Consider the following 26321-nt stretch of genomic DNA (forward strand, 5'->3'; position numbering starts at 1 on the left):
TTAGACATGTTCGGAGGCGAGAGAGTGAGTTTATTGGTCGAAGGGTGCTGAGGATAGAGCTGCCGGGCAAAAGAGCGTGAGGAAGACCAAAGAAAAGGTTGATGGATGTTGTGAGGGAGGACTTGAGGACATTGGTTGTTAGAGAGGAGGATACATGAGATAAGCATGAATGGAAAAAGATGACACGCTGTGGCGACCCCTAAAGGAGACAAGCTCAAAGAAAAATGAGAGAAAGATTTATACTTTACATGTTTGAGACTAAGATTACAACAGAACATGTATTTACTTAAATCTTTAATTCTGAAACCTTTGTTAAAGGAAGACTTTGTGGAAACTAATGGGAATGGGAGCACACATTAAAAGTTAGTAGATGATGGTTTAGTGTTTCTTTTAATGAGAGTTATCCACAGATTTCACCAAGAAACTTCTCAAAATTGGAAAAGTATTATCGAAATTCCTCTCTCTCTCTCTCTCTCTCTCTCTCTCAGACAAACAAAACAATAGCATGATGTACAATGTTCAAGCCTATGCGCTTGAGCCAGAATATACACATCCAGCACTTGACGTGTTATAGAGAGGGCGTGGCACTAACGACGAACCATAACAGTCCCATTATATGGACCGCGGAGATTTGATGCTTTTTAGAGGTGTTGGTTTCGACGTAGAGATTATACCGCAAGCGTCCGCACCCCCCTTCAAGCACTCAGCTTCTCGCGTTCGACTGGTGGCGGGGATGGTGGGAGGGGGAGCAGGGGGGTTTGCATGAGCGCATCGCCATAAACAGTAACCTGGAAGTGTTGTGTGCTTACACGTTTATATATATCCATCCATCCATTTTCTTAGCTGCACAATAGTCGCAGGAATGCTGGAGCCTATCCCAGCTGTCAACGGGCAGGCAAATTTACACACACACACACACACACACACACACACACACACACACACACACACACACACACACACACACACACACACACACACAGGGAGAACATGCAAACTCCACACACAGTGCTGCCTCATAAAATGTTGTTGCTTGTAAAGTATTAGCACGAGCGGCTATAACTAAGCAGCGAAAAACCAGTAATGATTAGATGGGTGCAGATTTTCCCTGCTGGTGAACGAGCCTCAACTGTGACAGCCACAGCTTTATCCTGTCAGGTTAACTCCATGGGAGGTTCAAGAAGGAGAAATTTGGGTGCGTTTTCTCAGTTTTGTTGCACAACACATCGGCATCTTGGCTGAGCTACAACGAATGGTCTGTAATGCTTACCACCGGCGACGTCAGGGCCCGGAGTCAAGGATGTCTCGCGTTTGGCTGTGAAAGCTGGCACACATCCAGATTTTGCTTGGCTTTCAAAAATAGTCTTGCTTTTCAATTTTTTTTTCAGGTATGATTTCAAACCGTGACGTCTTAGTGTATAACCAACAGTCACCTTGGAAACGGTGGTCCCAGCTCTTTTCAGGTCATTAACCAAGTCCTGTCGTGTAGTCATGGAGTGATTCCTCACCTTTCTCAGGATCATTGAGACCTCACGAGGTATCTTGCATGGGTCTTGTAGGGATTTGTGAGTTTGGACCCGACGCGTGTTCGCTGATCGAAGAAGGGATGACAAATGATTAGACAAAGTTAACAGCAAATGGATTTATTACAAAGGAATGTGCAATACAGACGTCCAGGTCTTATCTAGGTATCTGCTGCACCCGAGACGTGTGTCTTCTAGCAGGATAGCCCAAGAAGAAGACAAGAGCTGCCCGGTAACACAAGGTTTTTATATGTATGGGTCCATTGTTAAATGTGACCGCCCCCTCGCAGTCTGGCCCTGGGCCGGGATGGTAACTTTCCGCCCCTTATCTGGTGTCCTTCGTCTCCACGGCAATGCCTGGGAGTGGATGATGCCGGTTTTCAAAGAATAAGGACAGCCACGGCGCTCCTTGTCTAATTAGCAAATGGACAACACTTTATCTATTGATTAAATGTATAAGGTCATATTTAAGCAAATAATGAAAGTACAATAAAAGTAAAATAGTCTTCAGGCTCCACTTCGATTGAGATTGACCGTCATGTTTAGCTTCTTCCATTTTCTAATAATTGCTCCAACAGTGGACCTTTTTTCACCAAGCTTTTTGGCAATTTCTCCGTAGCCCTTTCCAGCTATGTAGAGTTGCATAATTTAGTGTCTGGTGTCTTTGGACAGCTCTTTGGTCCTGGGTCATGTTACAAGTTTGAGTCTTACTGATTGTATGGGGTGGACAGGTGTTTTTTTGCAGCTAACGACCTCACATCTGATTCGGTGCATCTGATTCAGGATAATACATGGAGTGGAGGTGGACTTTTAAAGGCAGACTACCGGTCTTTGAGGGTCACAAATCTAGCTGATAGACAGGTGTTGAAATACTTATTTGCCGCTGTATCACACAAATAAGTCATACATTGTGATTTGAAGATTTTTCTTTTTAGATTATCTATTTCACAGTGGACATGCACCTACGAAGAAAATTTCAGACCCCTCCATGATTTCTAAGTGGGAGAACTTGCAATATAGCAGGGTGTTCAAATACTTATTTTCTTCACTGTACATAAAATTTTCACAGGGTCTTTTTGATGTGCTTTGTCTGGTCCCTCACCTCGGACCTGTTTGTTTTGGCTGACTCAAGCAGGGTTGGTAAGATCCCGAAACGTAGCTCCTATAATTGTTGAGATACACAAAATCATCCACCACAATTAAGTCACAGCTTCTAGGAGGAGTAAAATTGTATTTCCTCAAAATTTCCCGTGACTTATAATAATTGACCCAACAATAATTAAAAACTCAACTCAAACCCTAGTGGACTTGAATTTTACAAATAAACCAAATGCTAAAAATAATTGTCAAAAAATTAGAGATTAATAGATTAATAACTCATTAAAAACTATTGGTAATCACTGTGGCTCATGATACCATTTGTAATCTGCAGAGTTGAGTTGACTTGGTTGGATTATTTTTTTTTTACCTCCTTAATGCAAGTAATTACCCTTTGCCCCCCTGTATAGTATACTGTCTGTGCATCAATTATGAAACATGTAGATGTAGGTTAGGCAGTTAAAACTGGGAGAACATTCATACGCCACACAGGCAACACCGGGATTTTAACCCCCATCCTCTTTGTGAGGCAGATCCTGCAAGCAGTCGTCTTTTTAAATTTATTCCAGTCTGCCCTTGCCCATTCACAGTTCACTGTTCGCAGAACAGCATGTTCTCCAAGTTTTACTGATTTTTTTTTTTTCTTTTTTTTTTCATTTAAATGTACTATGTTTTCATGATTTTTGAGGTCTTAATTTTTCTCCCAAATAGACGAGATAACACGTTACAATGTGGTGCACCTTATGTGCACACAGTTCTAATATTTGCTGATGATCTTGTGTGACTTGTCCAATAAAGTACACTCAAACATTGGTTACACTGGTCACATGCATGTTAGCACGTGTTTTAACGTGTATGGAAGCTATTATATGATGGCACTCACGAGGGAGAGAACAATTGTATTTCACATCTGAAATCAGAAGAAGCTGACATTGCCCACACACTGCCTGCGTAGGCAGGTCATTACTCATGATGTACACACTCACGGTCTCACATCGAAACTTAAATTATCACACCACAGAAACCGACTAGCATAACTCGCAAATAATAAAACAGAAGACTCAAAAAATAATTGACACAAACATGCACTTTATACACTATTTATATCCTCCCGGCATGCTTTGTGGCATGCAGGAGCTTGTTAATGCTGGAAAGCATGTTGGGAGCGCCGCATAGCAGGATGGGAGCATGTAAATAGTGTTGAAAGTGCATTTTTGTGTCAATTATTTCTTGAGTCATTCTTTTTGTCAAGGTCAATCAGGGTGACATGTAGTTAAAACCATTTAAAATAAGGAGGTACTCATCACCAGTTGTCTTGCATGCAAGGAGAACGTAACTGCACTCCACAATTCTCCACCATGCTCTGGAGCAGTTCTCCCCAGCCCCTTATTTTTATTTGCATTCACAATTTCAACATCCCCAAAAAGGGGCAAGGACAGCATATGTCAGACGAGTAAATGAAAAATAACATTTGTAAGCGTTTAAGAATTAGTAAGTATGGCAAAAGTCATTTCTAAAACATCCTCCTGGTGCCCTTCATCAATCTGGTTCTGTCTGGTTTTCTGCAGCTAGTGACTTCCTCTTTTGAGTGTAGATTTGTTTCCTGTTGATTTGCTGAATAAAGCTCTTCTTCTTTTCCTTTCGGCTTTTCCCGTTAGGGGTCGCCATAGCGTGTCATCTTTTTCCATCTTAGCCTATCTTCTCCATCTTCCTCTCTAACCCCAACTGCCCTCATGTCTTCCCTCACCACATCCATAAACCTTCTTTTAGGTCTTCCTCTCGCTTTTTTGCTTGACAGCTCCATCTTAAGCACCCTTCCACCAATATACTCTCTCGCCTCTGAACATGTCTAAATCATCGAAGTCTGCTCTCTCGAATCTTATCTCCAAAACATCCAACTTTGGCTGTCCCTCTAATGAGCTCATTTTTAATTCTATCCAACCTGCTCACTCCGAGCAAGAACCTCAACATTTTCATTTCTGCTACCTCAAGTTCTGCTTCCTGTTGTTTCTTCAGTGCCATCGTCTCTAATCCGTACATCATGGCTGGCCTCACCACTGTTTTGTAAACTTTGCCCTTCGTCCTAGCAGAGACTCTTCTGTCACATAACACACCAGACACTTTCCGCCAGCAGTTCCAACCTGCTTGGACCCGTTTCTTCACTTCCTTACCACACTCACCATTCCTCTGGATTGTTGACCCCAAGTATTTGAAGTCGTCGACCCTCGCTATCTCTTCTCCCTGTAGCCTCACTCTTCCCCCTCCACTTTTCTCATTCACGCACATATATTCTGTTTTACTTCGGCTAATTCGGCTCATTCCTCTCCTTTCCAGTGCATGTCTCCATCTTTCTAATTGTTCCTCTGCATGCTCCCTGCTTTCACTGCATATCACAATATCATCTGCGAACATCATGGTCCAAGGGGATTCCAGTCTAACCACATCAGTCAGCCTATCCATTACCACTGCAAACAGGAAGAGGCTCAGAGCTGATCCCTGGTGCAGTCCCACCTCCACCTTAAATTCTTCTGTCACACCTAAGGCACACCTCACCATTGTTCTGCTGCCATCATACATGTCCTGTACTATTTTAACATACTTCTCTGCCACACCAGACTTACGCATGCAGTACCACAGTTCCTCTCTTGGTACTCTGTCATAGGCTTTCTCTAGATCCACAAAGACACAATGTAGCTCCTTCTGATGTTCTCTGTACTTTTCCACGAGCATCCTTAAGGCAAATAATGCATCTGTAGTACTCTTTGTAGGCATGAAACCATACTGTTGCTCGCAGATACTTACTTCTGTCCTGAGTCGAGCCTCCACTACTCTTTCCCATAACTTCATTGTGTGGCTCATCAAGTTTATTCCTCTATAGTTCCCACAGCTCTGAACATCGCCTTTGTTCTGAAAAATGGGAACTAGAACATTTTTCCTCCATTCTTCAGGCATCTTTTCACCCGCCAGTATTCTGTTGAATAAGTTGGTCAAAAACTCCACAGCCATCTCTCCAAATTGCTTCCATACCTCCACCGGTATGTCATCAGGACCAACTGCCTTTCCATTTTTCATCCATTGTAGTGCCTTTCTGACTTCCCCTTTACTAATGATTGCCACTTCCTGGTCCTTCACACTTGCCTCTTCAACTCTTCCTTCTCTCTCATTTTCTTCATTCATCAACTTCTCAAAGTATTCTTTCCATCTATTTAGCACACTACTGGCACCAGTCAACACATTTCCATCTCTATCCTGCTGCACATCCTTCCCATCTCTATCCCTTTGTCTGGCCAACCTGTAGAGATCGTTTTCACCTTCTTTCGTGTCCAACTTGGTGTACATGTCTTCATATGCCTCTTGTTTAGCCTTTGCCACCTCTACCTTTGCCCTACGTCGCATCTTGATGTACTCCTTTCGCCTCTCCTCAGTCCTCTCAGTATTCTTCTTCTTCGCTAATCTCTTTCCTTGTATGACTCCCTGTATTTTGGGGTTCCACCACCAAGTCTCCTCCTCCCCTTTCGTACCAGAAGACACACCAAGTACTCTCCTGCCTCTCTCTGATTACCTTGGCTGTCGTAGTCCAGTCTTCCGGGAGCTTCTGCTGTCCATCGAGAGCCTGTCTAACATCTTTCCGAAAGGCCGCACAACATTCTTCCTTTCTCAACTTCCACCACATGGTTCTCTGCTCAACCTTTGTCTTCTTCATCTTCCTACCCACCATCAGAGTCATCCTACACACCCACCATCCTATGCTGTCGAGCAACACGCTCCCCTACACACTACTTTACAGTCAGTAATCTCCTTCAGATTACATCGTCTGCACAAAATATAATCCACCTGCGTGCTTCTACCTCCGCTCTTGTAGGTCACTATATGTTCCTCCCTCTTCTGGAAATAAGTGTTCACTACAGCCATTTGCAAAGTCCACAACCATCTGTCCCTCAAAGTTCCTTTCCTGGATGCCGTACTTACCCATCACTTCTTCATTGCCCCTGTTTCCTTTTCCAATATGTCCATTACAATCTGCACCAATCACAACTCTCTCGCTGTCTGGGATGCTCAGAACTACTTCATCTCGTTCTTCCAGAATTTCTCTTTCAACTCTAGGTCACATCCTACCTGTGGGGCGTAGCCGCAAACCACATTATACATAACACCCTCAATTTAAAATTTTAGTCTCATCACTCGATCTGATACTCTTTCCACCTCCAAGACATTCTTAGCTAGCACTTCCTTTAAAATAACCCCTACTCCATTTCTCTTCCCATCTACTCCGTGGTAGAATAATTTAAACCCTGCTCCTAAACTTCTAGCCTTACTACCTTTCCACCTGCTCTCTTGGATGCACAGAATATCAACCTTTCTCCTAATCATCATCTCAACCAACTCCTGGGCTTTTCCTGTCATAGTGATACCAGTGTACACGTTCCTGCTGCATTTATCAGTGTGTCATACAACTTTTGACCAACACACCACCACAACAAATTGCTGCATGGGAGCAGTTGGGCAGTTTGCAGATGGATATCATGACCCCATGTTTTGTTGAGACTTCCCACCTTAAAATCTGTCCCTGTAAAGCGAACACAGGAGAAATTAGCCAATGCAACATTAGTAGAAAGCATCAGTTTATCATTTACTGCCTTAGTTGTTGGATAAACACTTTTCCATTTCTGACAAGTGGTGTTAGGAGTTGTTTTAGACATTACCTCCAGGATATATTGTGTTGGGATTTCTGTTGGATTGACACGCATTAGTGGCCCAGTGCCCATGCATGTGATGTAACTATAGTTTACCTTGTTAGCTGCATTCTACATTAATAACAACCAGTTTTGTTTCCTATTTGTAAAAAAAAGAAAAGATAATCATAATAATGAAAAAAATGTTCCTCAGGCTTTTTCAGTTAAAGTACTCCCCCCATACTATACGTACTCTTTTGTATGGCATTAGGGTTTAAGGTAGCATTAAATTGGCAAATGGTGAGAAGAAACTGGGGGGTTTCATTTAGCATAAGCCCAAAGATGGAATCCCCAGCAATTAGACTCTGCCAAGGAATTGAAATAGTGCTGAACTGATTCACTGGGAGGCACACATGGAGTCCTCCTCTCATGCCTCGGTGACTCCCGCATAGTTGTTTACCAATGTTATTTGAAATGAGGTTGCGCCTCTTTATCTTATGTGTGGTAGGCATAGTTGACTGAGTATAATTATTGGTTCTGTTGTTATGTATTTTTTTCACCTTTACAGGTGTCCAAAAGTAGCATATGAACAAAAATATCTTTACGGCTGTCAATGTTGCAACCCAACATGCTATCATATTATTTAGCCATTTTGAAGTCATGTCGAACAAGTCACCCCTAAATGAGTCAAGTGTCTTAAATCTTCACCAGCCTTCAGGTATTTTCAGATACTATAAATCTGCACCCACCGTATTCTGGACTTTGCTCACTTTTCCCTTTGGGTGACTCAGCTGAGATGACCTTTTACAGTGTGTAAGGTGCATCCACGTGTTTCTTTCTGCTATTTTGTCCATGTCATTCAGCGCTTGCTTAGTTTATGCCAGTGTTCGGGTAAAACTGCATGTACAGTCGATGTTAATTCATAAACAGACATAGGATGAAAAGACAAATGGCACTAATAAAGTTATTAAAGCACAGTAACTTGTTATATATATATTTTTTTCTGATAGTGTAGTGCAGGGGTGTCAAACTCATTTCTCTTGCAGCCACGTCTGTGCTGACATAATTCCCATTTTGTAATGTCGTACCTTTCATTTTTTTCCACATTTTTAGTTCTACTGGTAAGCTTTGTTGTTGCATTTTGTTTAACACATCATCTCGAAGTATGTCATTTGTTACATGGTCAGCTAATCCCATAAAGGTTTTGGCTGCTGCTTGTTTTGCCGTTTTATCTGTAAATCCATTTCCTAATGATTGTCTGTATTTGTGTGTACTGCACATTTACATATGGCTATTTCTTTTGGTAATTGAACTGCAATGAGCAAATTTTGTAGTAGCTCTGTGTGTCACTGTGTTCCCTGTAGTTGTCGCTATTCCTCTGTTTTTCCAGTATTGCCTGTGTAGATTGTGATACCACCGTGAATACAGCAGCATCTGGTTTAAGACTGTCAAATAAGATATTGTCTGTAAAGTTCAGTCGTCCCAAGCCAAATCTGGTTCTTTTTCTGTCCAATCAGGAACATTTCGTAAAACCAAAACAAATTGTCCCAAACGCTTCCACTCCCATTGTAGTGACGTGTGTGGTGGTGTCCATTCCTTGTGTAGTGCATTTAGTTTGTCAGTCTTTTTCCTGGCACCACGACTGATATACCATCTGAGTACAGATAATCATGATTTTGTCTGGTGTGGGCTGTTATAAGTTTACAGTATCTTATACTACATAGTCACATGCAATGAGTCACTTCCTACGTCATTTTGTGGTTGTTCAATCACGTCTTGAGCTGTTTGCAGCAAGAAATCTCCTGTTCTTGTGGGAGGTTTGTTTGGAATATCTAAGGTAATAATAGAGCTCTGGATTCCCATTTTTTCCAGATATTTAACTGTCCTCCCAGTAATTCCTATTTTTCTTCTGTTTTTCTTGTCAGAGAGGGAATTAAGCCCAGTCCTAGTTTCAGCAAGCCATCTCTTCCCAACAACCGTATGGGGCAGATTAAAAAATTTGCATTTTGGGAGCATTAGTTGTGACATTTTTGATGAGGAGATGGCTGCGCTCTTCCTCATCTGCGGCCACAATTATTAAATGTTTTGCATAAAGCTCCATAAATTTCTCCTTCCTCTGTCAGAAAGGTGTCAACTTTCTTTTTCTTATTTTGTAGCACTCATACTGCGTGTAGTGCTTGGTTAACGTAATGTTACAGGCTGCCAGTCGGTTTGTCAACCCAATGTTTTTCAATCCATTGTTTTGTAGGATTTGAATTTGTATGAAGAGCATTTTTTAATTGCCCTTGATACACACCCCTGGAGTGTGATCTTCAGGAACGCCACTGTGTGCTTTAAAACATGTAATCATTCCAATTCTGTATTCTTCAAATGGTTCATTATTTTATTTTGCTCTTCCAATGGCAGAACAATTTGCTATTTTTCTAAATCTAGCAGAGGTGCGCGATATTAATCCTCGAACTCCCTGCTGCTGTGAGAAAGTACTTTGCTGTCATACAAATTTATTGTACTTCCACACCATTTAAGTGGTAAGATTTTCTCAAGTTTTGCGTTCCCTGGACGAATTATGTTACATCAACTTTATGAGATGTGATAACTTTTATGACCGTTTTCACATCATCTTGAGTCCAGCTTTTTTGTTGTTGTTGTTGTTTCAGTTTTTTTTGTGTCTGTGTTTTTCTCTTATTTTATCTTGCAGGTTAACTATATATTTTTTGTGTGTATATTGAGCTGGCCACCAAAGTCATATTGTGTTATCCACAAATTTAGATGTTTTATTTTCCACATTTGCTTTCTACAAACTTCTAGTCCTTACACATCATTATTATTATTTTTTTTTTCAGATGTTGTGTTTCAACTATTTTGCTATTTATCAACTATTTTGCCATTTGTTTTTCCCCTTTTGGAGTCAGTGGTTCACCTCGGGTGACTATACTGACTTCCCCCTGAAGAGGGTGACAATTACGTTCTGTTTGAGGTAATTCTCAAGCTTCTACCACAAGTGGCGGAGAAATCTTACCTCTGCATCCTCAAACAGTTGTCACTCAATTTCCTGTTCAAATGAGGTAGCGAACCTCCACTCACACTTTTACACATGCACACATTTCTCGGAGCTCACGTATTGGACACACCTTGCCCTTTTCTCAATTTCATAGACGAATTAGTCTACTCGATAGTGACTAGTATTCTCGAGGTTTCGTTCTGCCGCAGTCACCCAGACGTGCATTCACTCATTCCTCATGAGTGTGGGAGTTTCCTACTCACCAGAGATGCCTTTACTTCCTTCGGCTTCTCATCAACCCTCAGCTTCCAGATGCAAAGTCGAGGCCCAGTCCCGGAAAGGGTCTCAAGTGCCGTGGCCACGGTCTTTGCCTGGACGTCAACTCAGCCCCTGGAAACCTCAGATATCTTGAGATCCGGCTCAATGGACCAAGTAAATGTCAGGTTCACCAATCAGACATTCATTAAACAGGACAAAAAAGGAAGCAAAGACACCAGTTCAAGTCTCGCGAGGAGAGAGGAGAGAAACTGTCTCGTACAATTCACCACTGCACTCTCTGATTATCTTCTCCTCAGCACCTTTATTTAGTTTTAAGACGCCCCTTATTTAGATGGATGTTACAAAAAGGAGACGACAAGCAAAACAGTTTGAAACAAGGTGTACATGTTTGTTCGTGTGCATGTGTGGAAGATTGCTGAATACATGTGTAGTCATCATTTCTTTAACAAGCAGCAGTTCTAACAGTTCTGATGATTAGATGTTTTTGTTCTTGCTATCTCCTGCTAGGAGGCTGCCATGTTATTTAGAGCAGAGCAAAGCATTTCTTTATTGGAAGCAGATGTATGATAATTATGATCACAATTATTCCTACAGCGTGCAACAAGGAAATGAGTCGGCAGGTTATGGACGAGGTTTGTGAAAACAAAGCGGGTGCATTGGACTTACAAATCAAAGTGGACAGTAATACGTCTCCAACATTTCACGAAGGACTGCTTTGAAAGATTATTTTGTCAGTCTGTTTTGGGCGCAAAGTTCTACTTCGTCAGGTCTCACTGAATCCCGTCCTTGTCTTGCATTCGATGCTCAGACCGTCACACCGGTTTGAACACATATGGTTGAATTACACCTGCATGGGATGTTTTTCGAACATGGGAAGAATGACAAAATTTCTCCCCTTCAGTTCCTATCTCTCCCACAGAACATTCTGTAGAATATTGGTTGTTTGTCACTATGCCGAGTAGGGGCATACACCTCTCATAGGTGTTATATGGATTGAGTCCCTTATCTATGTTCTAGTTATTTACCTGCGGCACTCTATGTGTACCCGCTCACTGTGTTCCATGTTCTTGGCGTTCAGTCAACACTCATTGGTTCGGAAACCTGTGTGATCTCTTATGCACGCACAAGAAGCCAGTAGCATTTACACATTCAATAAAAACCTCTTTATCGCTGCTGTCTATCTTCTCTAGATCTATCTTCTCTAGATCCACTCTTGTGTATGATTGTCTGTGTAGGAAGCCATTGTTTACTGGGGTTGTCTAAGTGTAACCTCACACTGAAACAGCTTCAACAGAGCCTTGGTTTGAAACAGACATGGGAGGCATTCAGATCACAAAGAAAATGTGCTCTTTGGCACTGATTTATTTCATTTCTGTTGAGAAATTTCAAAATGTTTGTTCATGAAATTTTAGCTACATTTCCATGATAGACAAATAAAATACATTTCCTCTGGATTAGTAGTTTAATATAGTACATGCTGTAAGATGAGCTTTTTATTTTTTGGTTGGGGAGGTGGGGAAAAAAACGTCATGCACTGAAGCTTCAGTCAGTGAAGCGCGAAGTAGCGAGAGGGATTACTTTACTGTTTTTTAAAGTACTGTACAGTGCTATTTTCCTTTTAAAAAAAAATGTGTTTTTGAGGGAGCTGTAGTTTCTAAATGACGTTTTTTTGGGAAAGATTTGAGACGTTTTGTCTGGTGTGGGCTGCATCCCCGAATGAATTAAAAACTCATGCCAGGCCACCCTGTTTTATTAGAAAGTTTAAAACAACATCGGCCTCTCGTCTTCTATCTTATGTTTCAGAGAATGGGAGGCAGAAGAAGGCAATGGTCCAATGGTTTGTCCGTGCATCTGAATTGCCTGCAAGCAAACTGCCACTACTTGGTAGAGCGCCACATCCACAGGAGATATTTTACTATCAGGGACGAGGGTGCAATGAAGAAGTCAACGCTGAGTCCATCCTCAGACCCGTTGAGGTAAAGAATTTTTCTCATTTGGGGGCATATTTGTCCATCAGTTTTCTTCTTATCCAGGTGTCACTTGGGCAGCAGTTTCAGTTGCTAGTGCCCTGTAAATATTTCTATAGGAAGTCCTCGGATTAAGACTGTCTCGACTTAAGACGTTTCGACTTTACAACGCCCGTCGCTCGTCCACCATTTTGTCTGGGTCATGCTTGTCAGTGTTTGTGCGCTTGGAGTATCTAAGCATTTTTCACCCTCTTTTTTCGACATTATTGACCCACAGTAGAAAGCGATGTCTTTTAGCACTGCTTTTGCAGCCAAAAGAAAATCCATTACCATGGAAATGAAGCTCAAGATCATAAAATATTGGAGAAAGGAGAGACACCAATACCAAAGCTTCAGTCAGTCGACCGTGGTGACTATTATTAAAGACAAAGCCCGTATTTAAGCGCATGTGAAGGGTTCCATTCCTATGTCGTATACAATGATCACAAAATAAGGTTCTTTGGTGCTTGTCGAGATTGAGAGGATTGAGGACCAGGTTCCTCCGCAATAGCGAAGCACAGCCTCCCCTTCTTCTTCTCCATCCACCTCTCAGCAGTAATGCTAAAATGGTGTTTGTGTGTGTGCATGTGAGTATAATCCCTCTTTTTTATTATTCTGGTCATGTACAGATATCTGTCATTTTCATAATGCAAATTAGGACTGCACGATATTGGAAAAAGATTACGTGATTTTTTTTGTTTTTTTTGGTTAACCTGCAATATACCATATTGCAATGTGAAATAATACAGGATCAGTGTTGTGAAAGTTCAGTTTATCTGCAATCTAGTTCAATTTATAGTTCCAAAATTGAAGTAGTTCAATTCAGTTTATAAGTCATAATTTTTCCACAAAGTTCACCAGACCAAAAAAAAAAAAAAAAAACTAGTCCCCCCCCCCAGCCCCCATGCAATGTGTTGCTCGTGCACTATTTCCGTAATACGAGCCTTTCATTTCCATATTATAGTCACCCATTCAGTCCAAACCTGTAGCGAGCTGCAACTTTCACCTTAAAATTTCAAAAACAGAGCTCCCTTTAATCCAGGGGTGGGCAAACTTTTTGGCTCAGAGGCCGCATTGACATTTAAAATTTGAGAGGCAGACGTTTATATATGAAACATAAACAATATCACTTATCCACTACAAAAAAATGCATGAGCATGTACCCCTTAGTTGTAATATATGCCACACAAGTTAGTTCCATTAACATGAACCTATAACTTCAATCATCTTCTTCAAGTCCTTTGTCCAGACCCTGCTGGGTGGGACTTCCTCCCCATGGCAAGTTTCCACTGTCCCTGCTCTATGGCTGATGGCCACTAGCTTCAGGTCCCGTCAGATAGTCTCCTGCCAGGTCTTTTACGGCCTGCCATGTCCTCCAAAGCCAGCCACGCTGCTTCTCTTCTCACCCTCATTTTCTCATCTTTTCTTTGCACATGGCCGTACCACTTCAAACACAATCTCCTCACCACCTCACTTAGCTCCCACTCCCAGACTGCTTCCCAAATCCTTGCTTGTCTTCCTTTCTCACAGTGACACCCCACACATCCATCTGATCATTTTCATCTCGGCTCTGTCCAGCAGTCAGGCCCCAAGATGGATTTAGGTTCCACGTGCACAGACGCAGGCCACCTGGGGCCTGAAGGCGAGTGCCTGGTGGCCGGGCTTGCACCCATAGGACCCAGCTGGACACAGCCCGAAAGAGCAACATGGGTCTCCATTCCCATCAACTCACCATCTGTGGTTTCAGTATGAGGTGGGCAGTGGCCGAAAGTGGAGACATTGGCGATCCCATCCCCAGCTACAGAAATTCACAGTAGTCCCTCTGTACTTCCCGGATCACCTATTGCGGATTCAGTGCATCGTGGAGTTCCGCGCCCCCCTCCAAAATAAATAAAAAATAAAAAAAACTGATCGCTACGTACTAATGTGCCATCCCCGGCCCACGACATGGACCAATGAAGCAAAAGAATAAAAACGCCAGCATACATTAATACAATACTCTAGCGGGAAGCCGCATTGATAGGGTATAATGCGGCATCTCCAGCAAGTCAACAAGGACCCATGAAGCAAAAAAAAAAAAAAAAAACGCCATTTACCCCTCGACTTTGCGGTTTTTCACTTTTCGTGGTTGGGACTGGTACCAATTGACCCCTCCGTACAGGGCACTTAAGCACGCCTCCTGAAGTTACGTCACCCCACGTGTGCTAACCTCAGACAAACAATTAACAAAAATGGCGGAGCAGCAAGAAAAGATTAGCGCAAAACTGTCCGATTTACCAGCGGATTTCTCACTCGCATTCTTAGCTAACAGTGAAATATCGTTGAAAAGCAGACAGCAGGGCTTCAAGTATTTCAGCGAGGGGTATTTCAATGGTATTTCCATGCATATCGACGGAGAAACCATTGATATTAGCGCGAGATATTTCCGGAGTCAGAGGAAGACCGAGAAGCCACATAATATAATATATTATAACCCAAAGACGAATTCGTCATTGACAGTTTCCTATTTTCGTGTTACATATCACACTTGTGTGCAGAATCCGTATGTGTATCTGTATAGCTGTTTGTGAACCGCCGTATGAAGGAAAAGAAGGCGAGGCTTGATTTACGAGTTGTTTCTCTCGTTTTCTTTGTTTAACGTCACGCGCTCCCCTCAATAATTATTCTTGAATTCGTGCCGAACCTACGTAAGTCACGACCGAGTACGACAATCACTACTTTATAGTGTCCTCAAACATCCTTCCTTCAGTCTTGGTGTCTCGGTGTACGTCGAAGGCTTTTAGGACTCGCTAGTCCGGTTTAGCTTAGCTCAGGAACCGCCAACAGAGAATTGAACTCCACCAACTCGCCTTTCAGGATACCTGTCGTCACTATTACAAAGTTTGTGACTACACCTCTTAACCATATCTATTGTTAAAGAACCCAAATACGCGATAAAACGCTAACAAAACCTATACTGGACGATGCAACGATGTCTGAGGGAACGGCGGGTGCAAAAAAAGGGGCGTGGTTTATGCAGATCTCTGGCCTCTGGTCAACCGACCCGGATGACGCAATTTCTATGGAGGTGTCAATTAACTGCGAAAAATGATGGATTACTGTGTGTGTGTGGTGTGTGTGTGTGTGTGTGTGTGTCTATCTATCTATCTATCTATCTATCTATCTATCTATCTATCTATCTATCTATCTATCTATCTATCTATCGTACTTTAAACCAAAAATAATAATCCGGAATGGACAGGAATTGCGCAGCAAGTCAGAATGTATATCGTATATCGTATTTTTCATCTCGCGACAGGGAAAGTCTCTCTAGGTTTTTGTGTCGAAGAAGAACCTTGAAATGACGTTTTTTTTGCAGTAGCGGGGTCGAGTTTTTATATTGGTTTATATCTGTTGTACCGGCGAGAAACTGTTTTTTTTCAGCATGTTGTCCAAAATGCCGACTTGTTGTATGGCTGGGTTTTGCTCGATTACAAGGGAGGATGGATTAATTCTTCACACTTTTACAAAACACCCGGTTCATCATGAAAAATGGATTGCACAGGTGCAAAGCAAGAGAGCTTTGTGGTTTCTAAATGACAGGTAGGTGTGTATAGCGATATATTGTATTTATGTTGTCACTTGGTCACATGACCGACACAGCCAATCAGGTGCTTGTATACTGTAAAGCAGGGGTGCCCTGACTTCTTTACCCCAAGATCTAACCCGAATCTCACAATACATGGCCGAGGTCATCCTCTCCTTAATACAGTTCAGTCGTCCTTTCCCATATGCAGAAAAAAGCCCCCCAAAGCATGGTGCTACCATTCCCATATTCTTGAGATGGAACTCATCATTCGTCTTCCTCCAAACACGGTTCGTGGAATTATGACCAAAAAGTTCCATTTTGGTCTCATCTGACCATAAAACTTTCACCCATGACTCCTCTGTATCATCCAAATGGTCATTGGTAAGCTTAAGATGGGCCTTGACATTTGCTGGTTTAAGCAGGGGAACCTTCTGTGGCATGCATAATTTCAAACCATGACGTCTGAGTGTATGACCAACAGTCACCTTGGAAACGGTGGTCCCAGCTCTTTTCAGGTCATTGACCATGTCCTGTTGTGTAGTCCTGGGCTGATTCCTCACATTTCTAAGAATCATTTAGACCCCACGAGTTTATATCTTGCACGGGGCTCCACTCCAATTGAGATTGACCGTCATGTTTAGCTTCTTCAATTTTCTAATGATTGCTCCAATAGTGGACCTTTTTTCACCAAGCTGCTTGGCAATTTCTCCGGAGCCCCTTCCAGCTGTGTGCAGTTGTACAATTTTGTCTTTGGTGTCTCTGGACAGCTCTTTGGTCTTGGCCATGTTACAAGTTTGAGTCTTACTGATTGTATGGGGTGGACAGGTGTCTTTTGCAGCTAACGAACTCACATAGGTGCATCTGATTCAGGATTATACATGGAGTGGAGGTGCACTTTTAAAGGCGGACTAACGCGTCTTTGAGGGTCAGAATTCTAGCTGATAGGCGTTCAAATACTTATTTGCAGTTGTATCACACAATTAAATCGTTAAAAAAAGCATACATTCTGATTTCGAGATTTTTCTTTTTAGATTATCTCTCTCACAGTGAACATTCACCTTAGGTGAAAATTTCAGGCCCCTCCATGATTTCTAAGTTGGAGAACTTGCGATATAGCAGGGTGTTCAAATACTTGTTTTCTTCACTTTGTTTGTGTGCCTTGCATAACCGCATGAGCCAAGATTGCACAACGCAACATAATGAACCATAAACATTTTTTGTATTTCTGAGTTCACGTTGATGACCACTAAACACCATACAAATGAAAATGCACACCTGCCGTGAGTGACACAGACGCACGTCAGTGGATTCGTCCAACTGCAGTGAGAAACACTCACAATCTCCGATATCTTTTTACACTATCAACTATGGCCTTACAGTGCCGTGTAACAGTCCTCCTTTACAGCTGCAGAAATTTTATTGAAGATATTTCTGCCTTATTTTTAAAAGATCGGAACAACGAGTCGACTATGCCTCTTTATATGTGATGTGACGATCCCGGAAACGATGCTTGATGGCGGATTTTGCTGTTGAACTATATTGTGTGAAAAGTGACTGCTGTGTGGCCAGTCGGGTTTTTAGTTCGTTCACTTTTCTCATTCTCAGCTTGCTTTTCGGCGGAATGTCGGTGTCGTATTTTCCATAAACATGCTGTTCCTCATTTCACTACACTGGCAGGTGAGGCAAACGCACTTTGAAAATGACATCATGAAAAAAAAAGTCCCCATCAAATTCCGTATGAAAGTGATATGTTTTTGTTTTTACTGCAGCATCCATAGTCGTTTAAGATTTCTTAATCGAGAGCTTAAAATAAGGGGTAACTCACTGGCACTGGGTTTTCCTGTACTGTCATTGTTTGCACTTGCGCAGTGAGCTAAAATAAAAAAAAAAAAGGCTTTTTTTTTTTTTTTTTTTCTCTTTTCTCGGCGTGCCGTCACGATCGACCGAAACTGCCTCGGGATCGACTGCGATCGACTCATTGAGCACCCCTGCTATAAGAAAATGGAGTGCTGTAGGAGTACAGCTAAATTACACTCCAGCCCCCCACCCCGCCCCCCCCCACACACACGCACACACATTGTGAATGAGAGGCTCGTTAAAGGCTTTAACTTCACTCACCTGGAGCATTGCAATGAGTTATTATAATCATGGTCCTTGAAGAATTACGAGTAGCTGTCCTCTTTCAAAAAAAGGCCCTTTTCATCCATGTTTAAAAACATGCGCCCGCCATCTAGGAAAGTCTTTCTCTACATAGCGACAAGCAACACCATACAACGGCAAGTTTCTGAGGCTGTATATTGTTTTTTAGTTTTTTCGAACCAGCCTTTGCTGGTCAAAAACCCTCCATCTCGAGGAGGAGAGTTACAATGCAGTGTCCAACAAGGAGAAAAGTGCCCTGTCTGGAGCCCTGGGGGACATCCCAGTAGGTCCCACGGTACCAGTGCCATTTGCTGCACAAAGTGGTTGAATTTTTTCCCGCTGGTTCCCAAAAAGGGTAAAAATGCTCCCGAATAGGAGCCCATTCCTCCTGCTGGATCCCTAAAAGGATAAATGTGCACGCTTAGTCACCACCTCTCGGCCGCCGCTGAAGAAGCTTTCGCTGGGGCACAACGCTGTGGTGGTATTGTAACTACATCATCAAAAAAATCTCATCTGTGAAAAAAAAAATTATCACAAACACAACTCTAAGATACAATGCATACCATAATTCTTTGAAAATAATGCGCACATTTTTCCCAAAATATTTTCATAAAGTTAAGAATGCATTATATTTAGGTGGGGTTGAAAAATAAAAAATGCAATGACATTGTAGTCGTATACAGGTACATAGCAATGGAAAAAATGTTTTCATATACATTACGACATATGTCTTATGTTATACATTTATATATATGACGGTAATCTGTGCCCCCAACCTGAGCTCTCAGAGCTCTTCCAGGAGCTTGCATTTTATGATTGTTAGCGTAGCATGCTTGTTGATTCTGCACCAAAGATCAGAAATGACTGCCCATGAATTTGTTTAAACTTAAACTAATACAAAAAAAAACGTCCACTACAACGGCTAGTTGTGCAGCTGCTTCTAAAAGAAATGTGACATCACTCGTGCCGATGATACTGGCAACCCGGAAGTTGCACCACAGTCTGAAACAATGAAAGCTCGCCTCAATGGCTTCAGGTGGGTATCAAAACAACGGGAGCTCAAACTATGTAATACACGAGCGTCATTGGGACATAAAAAAAAAAACAGGAGCACACACAATTGAAATGCTCGCTTTTTAAAAAAATGTGCCCATTACGCTCGTTTTTACATAGTTTGACCTCACGTTGATTTGATAGCCACCTGACGCCATAGTGAAAGATGCTACGAATTGGAGCCGAATGGAGGGGGAGAGGTTGCGCTGCGCAATCCAAAGTCTCGGGGTAAAAATAAAATATTTCAAGTCATCAATGATGAGTTCCACAGCGATGCACCAAATAAAGCTACAACGGATCTTTTTCGGATTAGAGATGAGTCATAATGCTCCTTTCGAAGGCTTGGCCAAGGATGTGTAATGTATAGGATAAACTGCAGTATGCACAAACATGTTTAATAAACAACGTTAAAGAGTTTACATTTTTAAGACAGAAATATGTGTTAACAGTATTAATAAAATGTGCCATCATTGAGCATTTAATTTAGTTGGTTGAGGGATTCTGTTCTGACAGTTAAAGGGACCAGGACAAGCGTGTCCTGTGGCCTCTCCCAAGATTATATTACTGCTACATCAGCACATGTACATTATTATTAATATTGTTGTACGGACGGTTTTTTGAAAGACAATACAAGTACAAACCTAACAAAATATAAATACAGATCATTCCTAACTTCTGAGCATATGGGTAGCGGCAAATTGGTGGTACGCATTGTACATTGGTAGAAGGGTTTTCCTGTTTTTTTTTTTTTTTTTGTTTTTTTTTAGTATTTTTTTTTTTCAAGGGTCAACTTTGGGGATATGCATTTAACTTCAGGGCGCATTACACTCAAGAAATTACAGTGTGCTAGCTGGTAAACTGCACAGACAACACGCATAATGGGGAAATGGATGGGACAAGGGAAGTTGCTTTGTGAAGCTTCGGTGAAGCATGACGAATCCGCTCAAGGGATAAAGCCATTCGTCCTCTTATTGGTCAATGTTGCGCCTGCAACCAATAATTTTACTTATTTTTTTTGCTTCATTGTTCCACCTTGTGCTGGGGATGTTTTGTATCAATCCGCGTTCTATCAATGTGCGTCATGTAATATAGTATCCACTGGAAGCCAGTCTTTTTTTTTTTTTTTTTTTTTGGAGGGGTAGGGGATGAAAAAAAATGCGATTCCCTGAATCCACAATAGGTGACGCACGAATAGATGGAAAGAGTACTTTGAGAAGTTGATGAATAAAATGAGAAGTAACAGTAGAAGAGGCAAGTGTGAAGAACCAGGAAGTTGCAATGATTAGTAAGGGAGGCGTTAGGCACTAAGGAGGATGAAAAATGGAAAAGCACTTGGTCCTGATGACATACCTTTGGAGGTATGGAAGCAATTTGAGGAGGTGGTTGTGGAGTTTTTGATCGACTTATTCAACAGAATACTAGCAAGCATGAAGATGCCTGAAGAATGGGTGAAAAGTGTGCTTGTTCTGTTTTTAAGATCAAAAGGTATGTGCAGCGCTGTGGAAATTATCAAGGAATAAAGTTGATGAGCCACACAATGAAGTTACGGAAAAGAGTAGCGGAGACTGGACTCATGACAGAAGTTGATGAATGAAGAAAATGACAGAGAAGGAAGAGTTGAAGAGGCAAGTGTGAAGGACCAGGAAGTGGCAATTTATTAGTAAGGGGGAAGTCAGAAAGGCACTACAAAGGATGAAAAAAGGGAAAGGCAGTTGGTCCTGATGACATACTGGTGGAGGTATGGAAGCAATTTGGAGAGATGGGTGTGGAGTTTTTGACCAACTTATTCAACAGAATACTAGCGGGCAAAAAGATTCTTGAAGAATGGAGGAAAAGTGTTCTAGTTCCCATTTTTAAGAACAAAGGCGATGTTCAGAGCTGTGGGAATTATCGAGGAATAAAGTTGATGAGCCACACGAAGTTATGGAAAATAGTAGTGGAGGCTGGACTCAGGACAGAAGTATCTGTGAGCAACAGTTTGGTTTCATGCATAGAAAGAGTACCACAGATGGATTATTTGCCTCGAGGATGCTAGTGGAAAAGTACAGAGAAGGCCAGAAGGAGCAACGTTGTCTTTGTGGATCTAGAGAAAACCCTAGACAGAAAACCGAGAGGAACTGTGTTGTTCCTCATGCGTAAGTCTGATGTGGCAGAGAAATATGTCGGAATAGTACAGAACATGTATGATGGCAGCTGAACAATGGTGAGGTGTGTCTTAGGTGTGACAGATGGATTCATGGTGGAGGTGGGACTGCATCACGGATCAGCTCTGAGCCCCTTCTTGTTTTCTGTGGTTATGGATAGTCTGACAGATGAGGTTAGACAGCTTTAAGGAAATTTTGGTCTAGCATCCGGCATCTAGAAGCAGATGAAATGAGTTTCCCACGCAAGCTCTCCTTTGACAGAATATCAAGAGAGGAACTGCGTTGTTCCTCATTTGTAAGTCTGGTGTGGTGGAGAAATATATCAGAATAGTAGAGGACATGTATGAGGGCAGCAGAACAGTGGTAAGGTGTGCCGTCAGTGTGACACAATAATTCAAGGTGAAGGTGGGACTGCATCATGGATCACCTCTGAGCCCCTTCCTGTTTGCTGTGGTTATGGACAGTCTGATAGATGAGGTTAGGCTGGATTCCACTTGAACCATAATGTTCGCAGATGACGTGATCTACAGTGAAACCAGGGAGGAGGTGAATGAACAATTAGAAAGATGGAGGGATGCACAGGAAATGTGAGGAATAAAGATTAGCTGTAGTAAAACAGAACATACGTGTGTGAATGATAAGGGTGGAGGAGGAATAGTGAAGCTCCAGGGAGAGGAGACAGTGAGGGTGGATGACGTCAAATATTTCGGGTCAACAATCCAGAACAATGGTGAGTGTGGTAAGGAAGTGAAGAAACGGGTTCAAGCAGGTTGGAACAGCTGGCGGAAGTTGTCTGGTGTGGTATGAGACAGAAAAGTCTCTGCTAGGATGAAAGGCAAAGTTCATAAAATCGTGGTTAGACTGGCGATGTACGATTAGAGACGGTGGTACTGAAGAGACAGGAAGCAGAACTGGAGGTGGCAGGAATGAAGATGTTGAGGTTCTTGCTCGGAGTGAGCAGGTTGGATACGATTAGAAATGAGCTAATTTGAGGGATAGCCAAAGTTGGATGTTTTGGAGACAAGGTTCGAGAGAGCAGACTTCGATGGTTTGGCCATGTCCAGAGGCGAGAGAGTGAGTATATTGGTTGAAGGGTGCTGAGGATGGAAGGCAAAAGAGCGAGAGGAATACCAAAGAAAAGTTGATGGATATTGTGAGGGAAGACATGAGGACAGTGGGTGTTGGAGAGGAAAATGCACTAGATTGACTTAGATGGAAACAGATGACATGCTATGGTGACCCCTAATGGAACAAGCCGAAAGGAAAGGAAGAATTCTAGAAATTTCCCCCTGTTATTTGGAATTCTTGGAACAGTCATCACATGTCCTAAAAACGTTCGTTGTAGGGGATCAATTCCATATAGTTTCCAGTCGTGAAAATAAAGGGGTATATTATTAATTTAAAAATCTGGATTATGACCGATTGGGGATCACACACTGGGAGCTAATTGAGATCCTGTAGATTCTCGACTTTGCCACCAAGCTGTTAAAGGAAGACTTTCCCCAAAATTAATATGTACAATAAACCCTCCAATGTGCAGTAGTAATATTATTACATAATAATACATTATTGTTACATATACTGTAACAGAAAATGAAAGTAAAGTAAATGAAAATAAAGAATATATTTTAAATCCAAGCAAAATCTAGATGTGCCAGCTTTCACAGCCAAACGCGGAATAAGCATCCTTGACTCCGCCCTTGATGTCTCCGGTGCTTAGCATTACAGACCATTCGTTCAAGCTAAGCATAAGTGTGTTTCTTTTGGCTTGTCCCTTTCGGGGTCGCCACAGCGTATCATCTCAGATGAACGCATATGTTTGGCACAATTTTTTACGCCGGATGCCCTTCCTGACGCAACCCTTCTAAGGGAGTGGAGGCCCCAGTGGGATACGAACCCACAACCCCTGGTTTACCAAACCAGTGCTCTAACCACTGAGCTACGGGGCCTCAAGCTAAGCATAAGTGTTGTGCAACAAAACTGAGAAAATGCACCCAAATTTCTCCTTCTTTAACCTCCCATGGAGTTAACCTGACAGGATAAAGCTGTGGCTGTCATAGTTGAGGCTCGTTCACCGGCAGGGGATATTTGCACACATCTAATCATTACTGGTTATTAATGCAGCCCTATGGGGGCACAAACCAGTGCAATCTGTAGGCTGGTCCCAAGCCCGGCGAAAGTGATTATTGGATTCTTAAAACACGAATGGTGTTTAAGACTTGTAGAAATGAATAGGAGTTTTGAGAGTGTGTTGTTGCAGTCTATTTGAGAGTTTGTTGTTGCAGTCTATTTGGTCCAATTCTAGCCAAGGGTGGCACTCTTCATTGTGATGCAACCATTTGATAAGATATTAATAAGGGCTAGCTCAACATTAACATTTAAAGTTGGGAGCATTTAGTCTTCCCTCCTTTATGCTTTTTTTGAAGAGTTTTCCCACAACAGAGCTGGAGATAATGTTGGAGTCATTCCTTCCCAACAAAAGAATTAAAATCTGTTTAGTTGGGATGTTACAGTCCCACAGGACCTGAAGTGGGAGACAAAGATAAGCTCCATCTTAAAAAAAAAAAAAAAAAAAAAAAAAAAAAAAAAAAACAGCAAAGGATGAACTTCCTGCAGCTTCTGAGGAAGCAGAACCTACTGAGACCGTTCTACACAGCTGTCATCAACTCATCAAATCAGGACTGTCTACCTCAATCACATCTAGTTTGTGGCTGCCACAAAAGGACAAACTGACTGCAACAGACAATCAAACCTGCTCAACGGATTGTTAGCACCACCCGACTGACTCTTGAGGGCATGTCTGCCACGTGGTGACCAATTCATCCCTTATGAGTCCAGATACGACCAAAAGACAAAAATGTAGGCAATCCTGGGGTGCACCATACTGAGTTGACCAAACGAGTATTTGACATGATCAAACATTCCTAACTATTTTAACAATGCTACATTATATAATTGGCCTCAAACCGCTCCAATGAGGTTTGAAGATCACGAGCCGATGAAGCCAACATAACCACATCTTCTGCAAAAAGCAGAGATGGAATACTAACCCTTATCCAGCCTTGGTCGAGTCCAACATTCACTGGAAAGAAGTTTGACTTACTGCTGCTATGCAGACCTAACTCTGATACCGGTCGTACAGGGGCCAAACAGCCACTATCACAGTGTTTGGTACCATATTCCCAAAACGCCATCAACAGGATTCCCTGAGGGAGCTGGTCGAATACTTTTTCCAAGTCCATAAAACACGTGGACTGGTTGAATGAACTCCCATGCATCCTCAAGGACTCTGCTCAGGGTAAACAGCTGGTCTAGTGTTTCACGGCCAGGATAAAAACCACACTGGTCCCCTGAATCTGAGCTTCAACTTCCCCTAAGAAGACCTTACCAGGAAGGCTGAAGAGTGTTATCCCCTGTAGTTGAAACACGCCCCTCCAGTCCCCTTTCTTTAAAAGGGGGAGTACCACCCTAGTCTGCCAATCCAGAGGCACTGTCCCCAATGTCCACACGATGTTGCAGAGGTGTGTCAACCAGGACAGCCATACAACCTCCAGAGCCTGAAGAAACTTAGGGCGAATCTCATCCACCCCAAGTGCATTACCACCAAGGATCTTTTTAACCATTTCAGTGAGCTCAACACCAGAGATAGGAGAGCCTGCCACAGAGAACCCAGATGCTGCTTCCTCATGGGAAGGCGTGTCGATGGAATTAAGATCTTTGAAGTATTCTTCCCACCGACTTCCAATGTCCTGAGTGGAGGTTAGCAGTGCCCCATCCACACTATACAAAATGTTATTGGGGCACTGCTTCCCCCTTCTGAGATGCTGGATGGTGGGACAGAATTTCCTTGAAGCTTACTGCAAGTCTTTTGCCATAACCTCATTGAACTCCTCCCTGCCCAGGTTTTTGCTTCAGCAGCCACTATTTCTGCTGCCTCAGGCGTCCCACAGGCCACTAAAGTCCAAAAAGACTTCAGCTTGACGGCAACCCGCACTGTTGGTGTCCACAACTGGCTTCGGGGATTGCTGCCACGAAAGGCACTGACCACCTTAAGGTAACAGCTCCAGTTGGCCGCCTCAGAAATGGAGGCCCGAAACATGGTCCACTTGGACTTGATGTAACCCGCCTCCTTTGGAACATCAGCAAAGTTATGTTGGATGTGTGAGTGGAAACGTCTTCTGACAGGGGAATCTCCCAGACATTCCAGCAGACACTAACAATATGTTTGGGCCTGCCACGCCGGAACGGAATCTTCTCTCATCATCAAAGCCAACTCACAAACAGGTGTTGATCACTAGACAGCTTCACCCCTCTTTTCACTAGAGCGTCCATAATCACTAAGTTCAATATCCTGATGTGATCTCGGGGGGTGTCGTTCTTTTTCGATCACGCCAATCCGCATTTCACTGTCCTTGCCCAGATGCTCATAGCATTGAAATCTCCCAGCAGAATGATTGAGTCCCCAGTGGGAGCGCGCTTTAGCACTCCCTCTGAGGACTCCAAAATGGCTGTGTACTCTGGCTAGTGTTTCGTACATAGGTGTTGCGCGAGATTTGCTCGGAGTTCCTAAAGACTCTGGATATTATGGTGCTGTATTGCTTGGCACGCTTCTAAACCATTGTGTGGACATCGGGGACAGTGCCTCTGGATTGACAGACTGGGGTGGTAGATGCCTTTTTAAGAAGTGGCACCTGAGGGTGTGTTCCAACTATAGGGGATCACACTCCTGAGCTTGCCTGGGAAGTCCAATCAGGGGTGCTGGAAAGGAGGGTCTGGCACAAAGTTTAATCTAAGACTCAAGACGAGTAGTATCGTGATGGTGAAATCATGACCAGCT

At 42.6% G+C, this 26321-nt stretch overlaps 1 protein-coding gene across 4 annotated transcripts in view; it reads left to right on the forward strand.

Moving 5' to 3' along the window:
* orc1 (origin recognition complex, subunit 1) overlaps window positions 1–26321 on the forward strand; it is a 116065-nt gene that overhangs the window by 17661 nt on the left and 72083 nt on the right. For 2 of the 4 annotated variants that reach the window (XM_061825621.1, XM_061825622.1), the window contains exon 3: window positions 12378–12550. The exons of the other annotated variants lie outside the window; for them this stretch is intronic. In XM_061825621.1, coding sequence (XP_061681605.1) covers window positions 12378–12550 — 173 coding nt within the window. The remainder of the gene's footprint in view (window positions 1–12377; window positions 12551–26321) is intronic. 4 annotated transcript variants of the gene reach the window in all.

The sequence above is a fragment of the Syngnathoides biaculeatus genome, chromosome 7 (assembly GCF_019802595.1).
Source record: "Syngnathoides biaculeatus isolate LvHL_M chromosome 7, ASM1980259v1, whole genome shotgun sequence".
In the NCBI taxonomy this organism is placed as follows: Eukaryota; Metazoa; Chordata; class Actinopteri; order Syngnathiformes; family Syngnathidae; genus Syngnathoides; species Syngnathoides biaculeatus.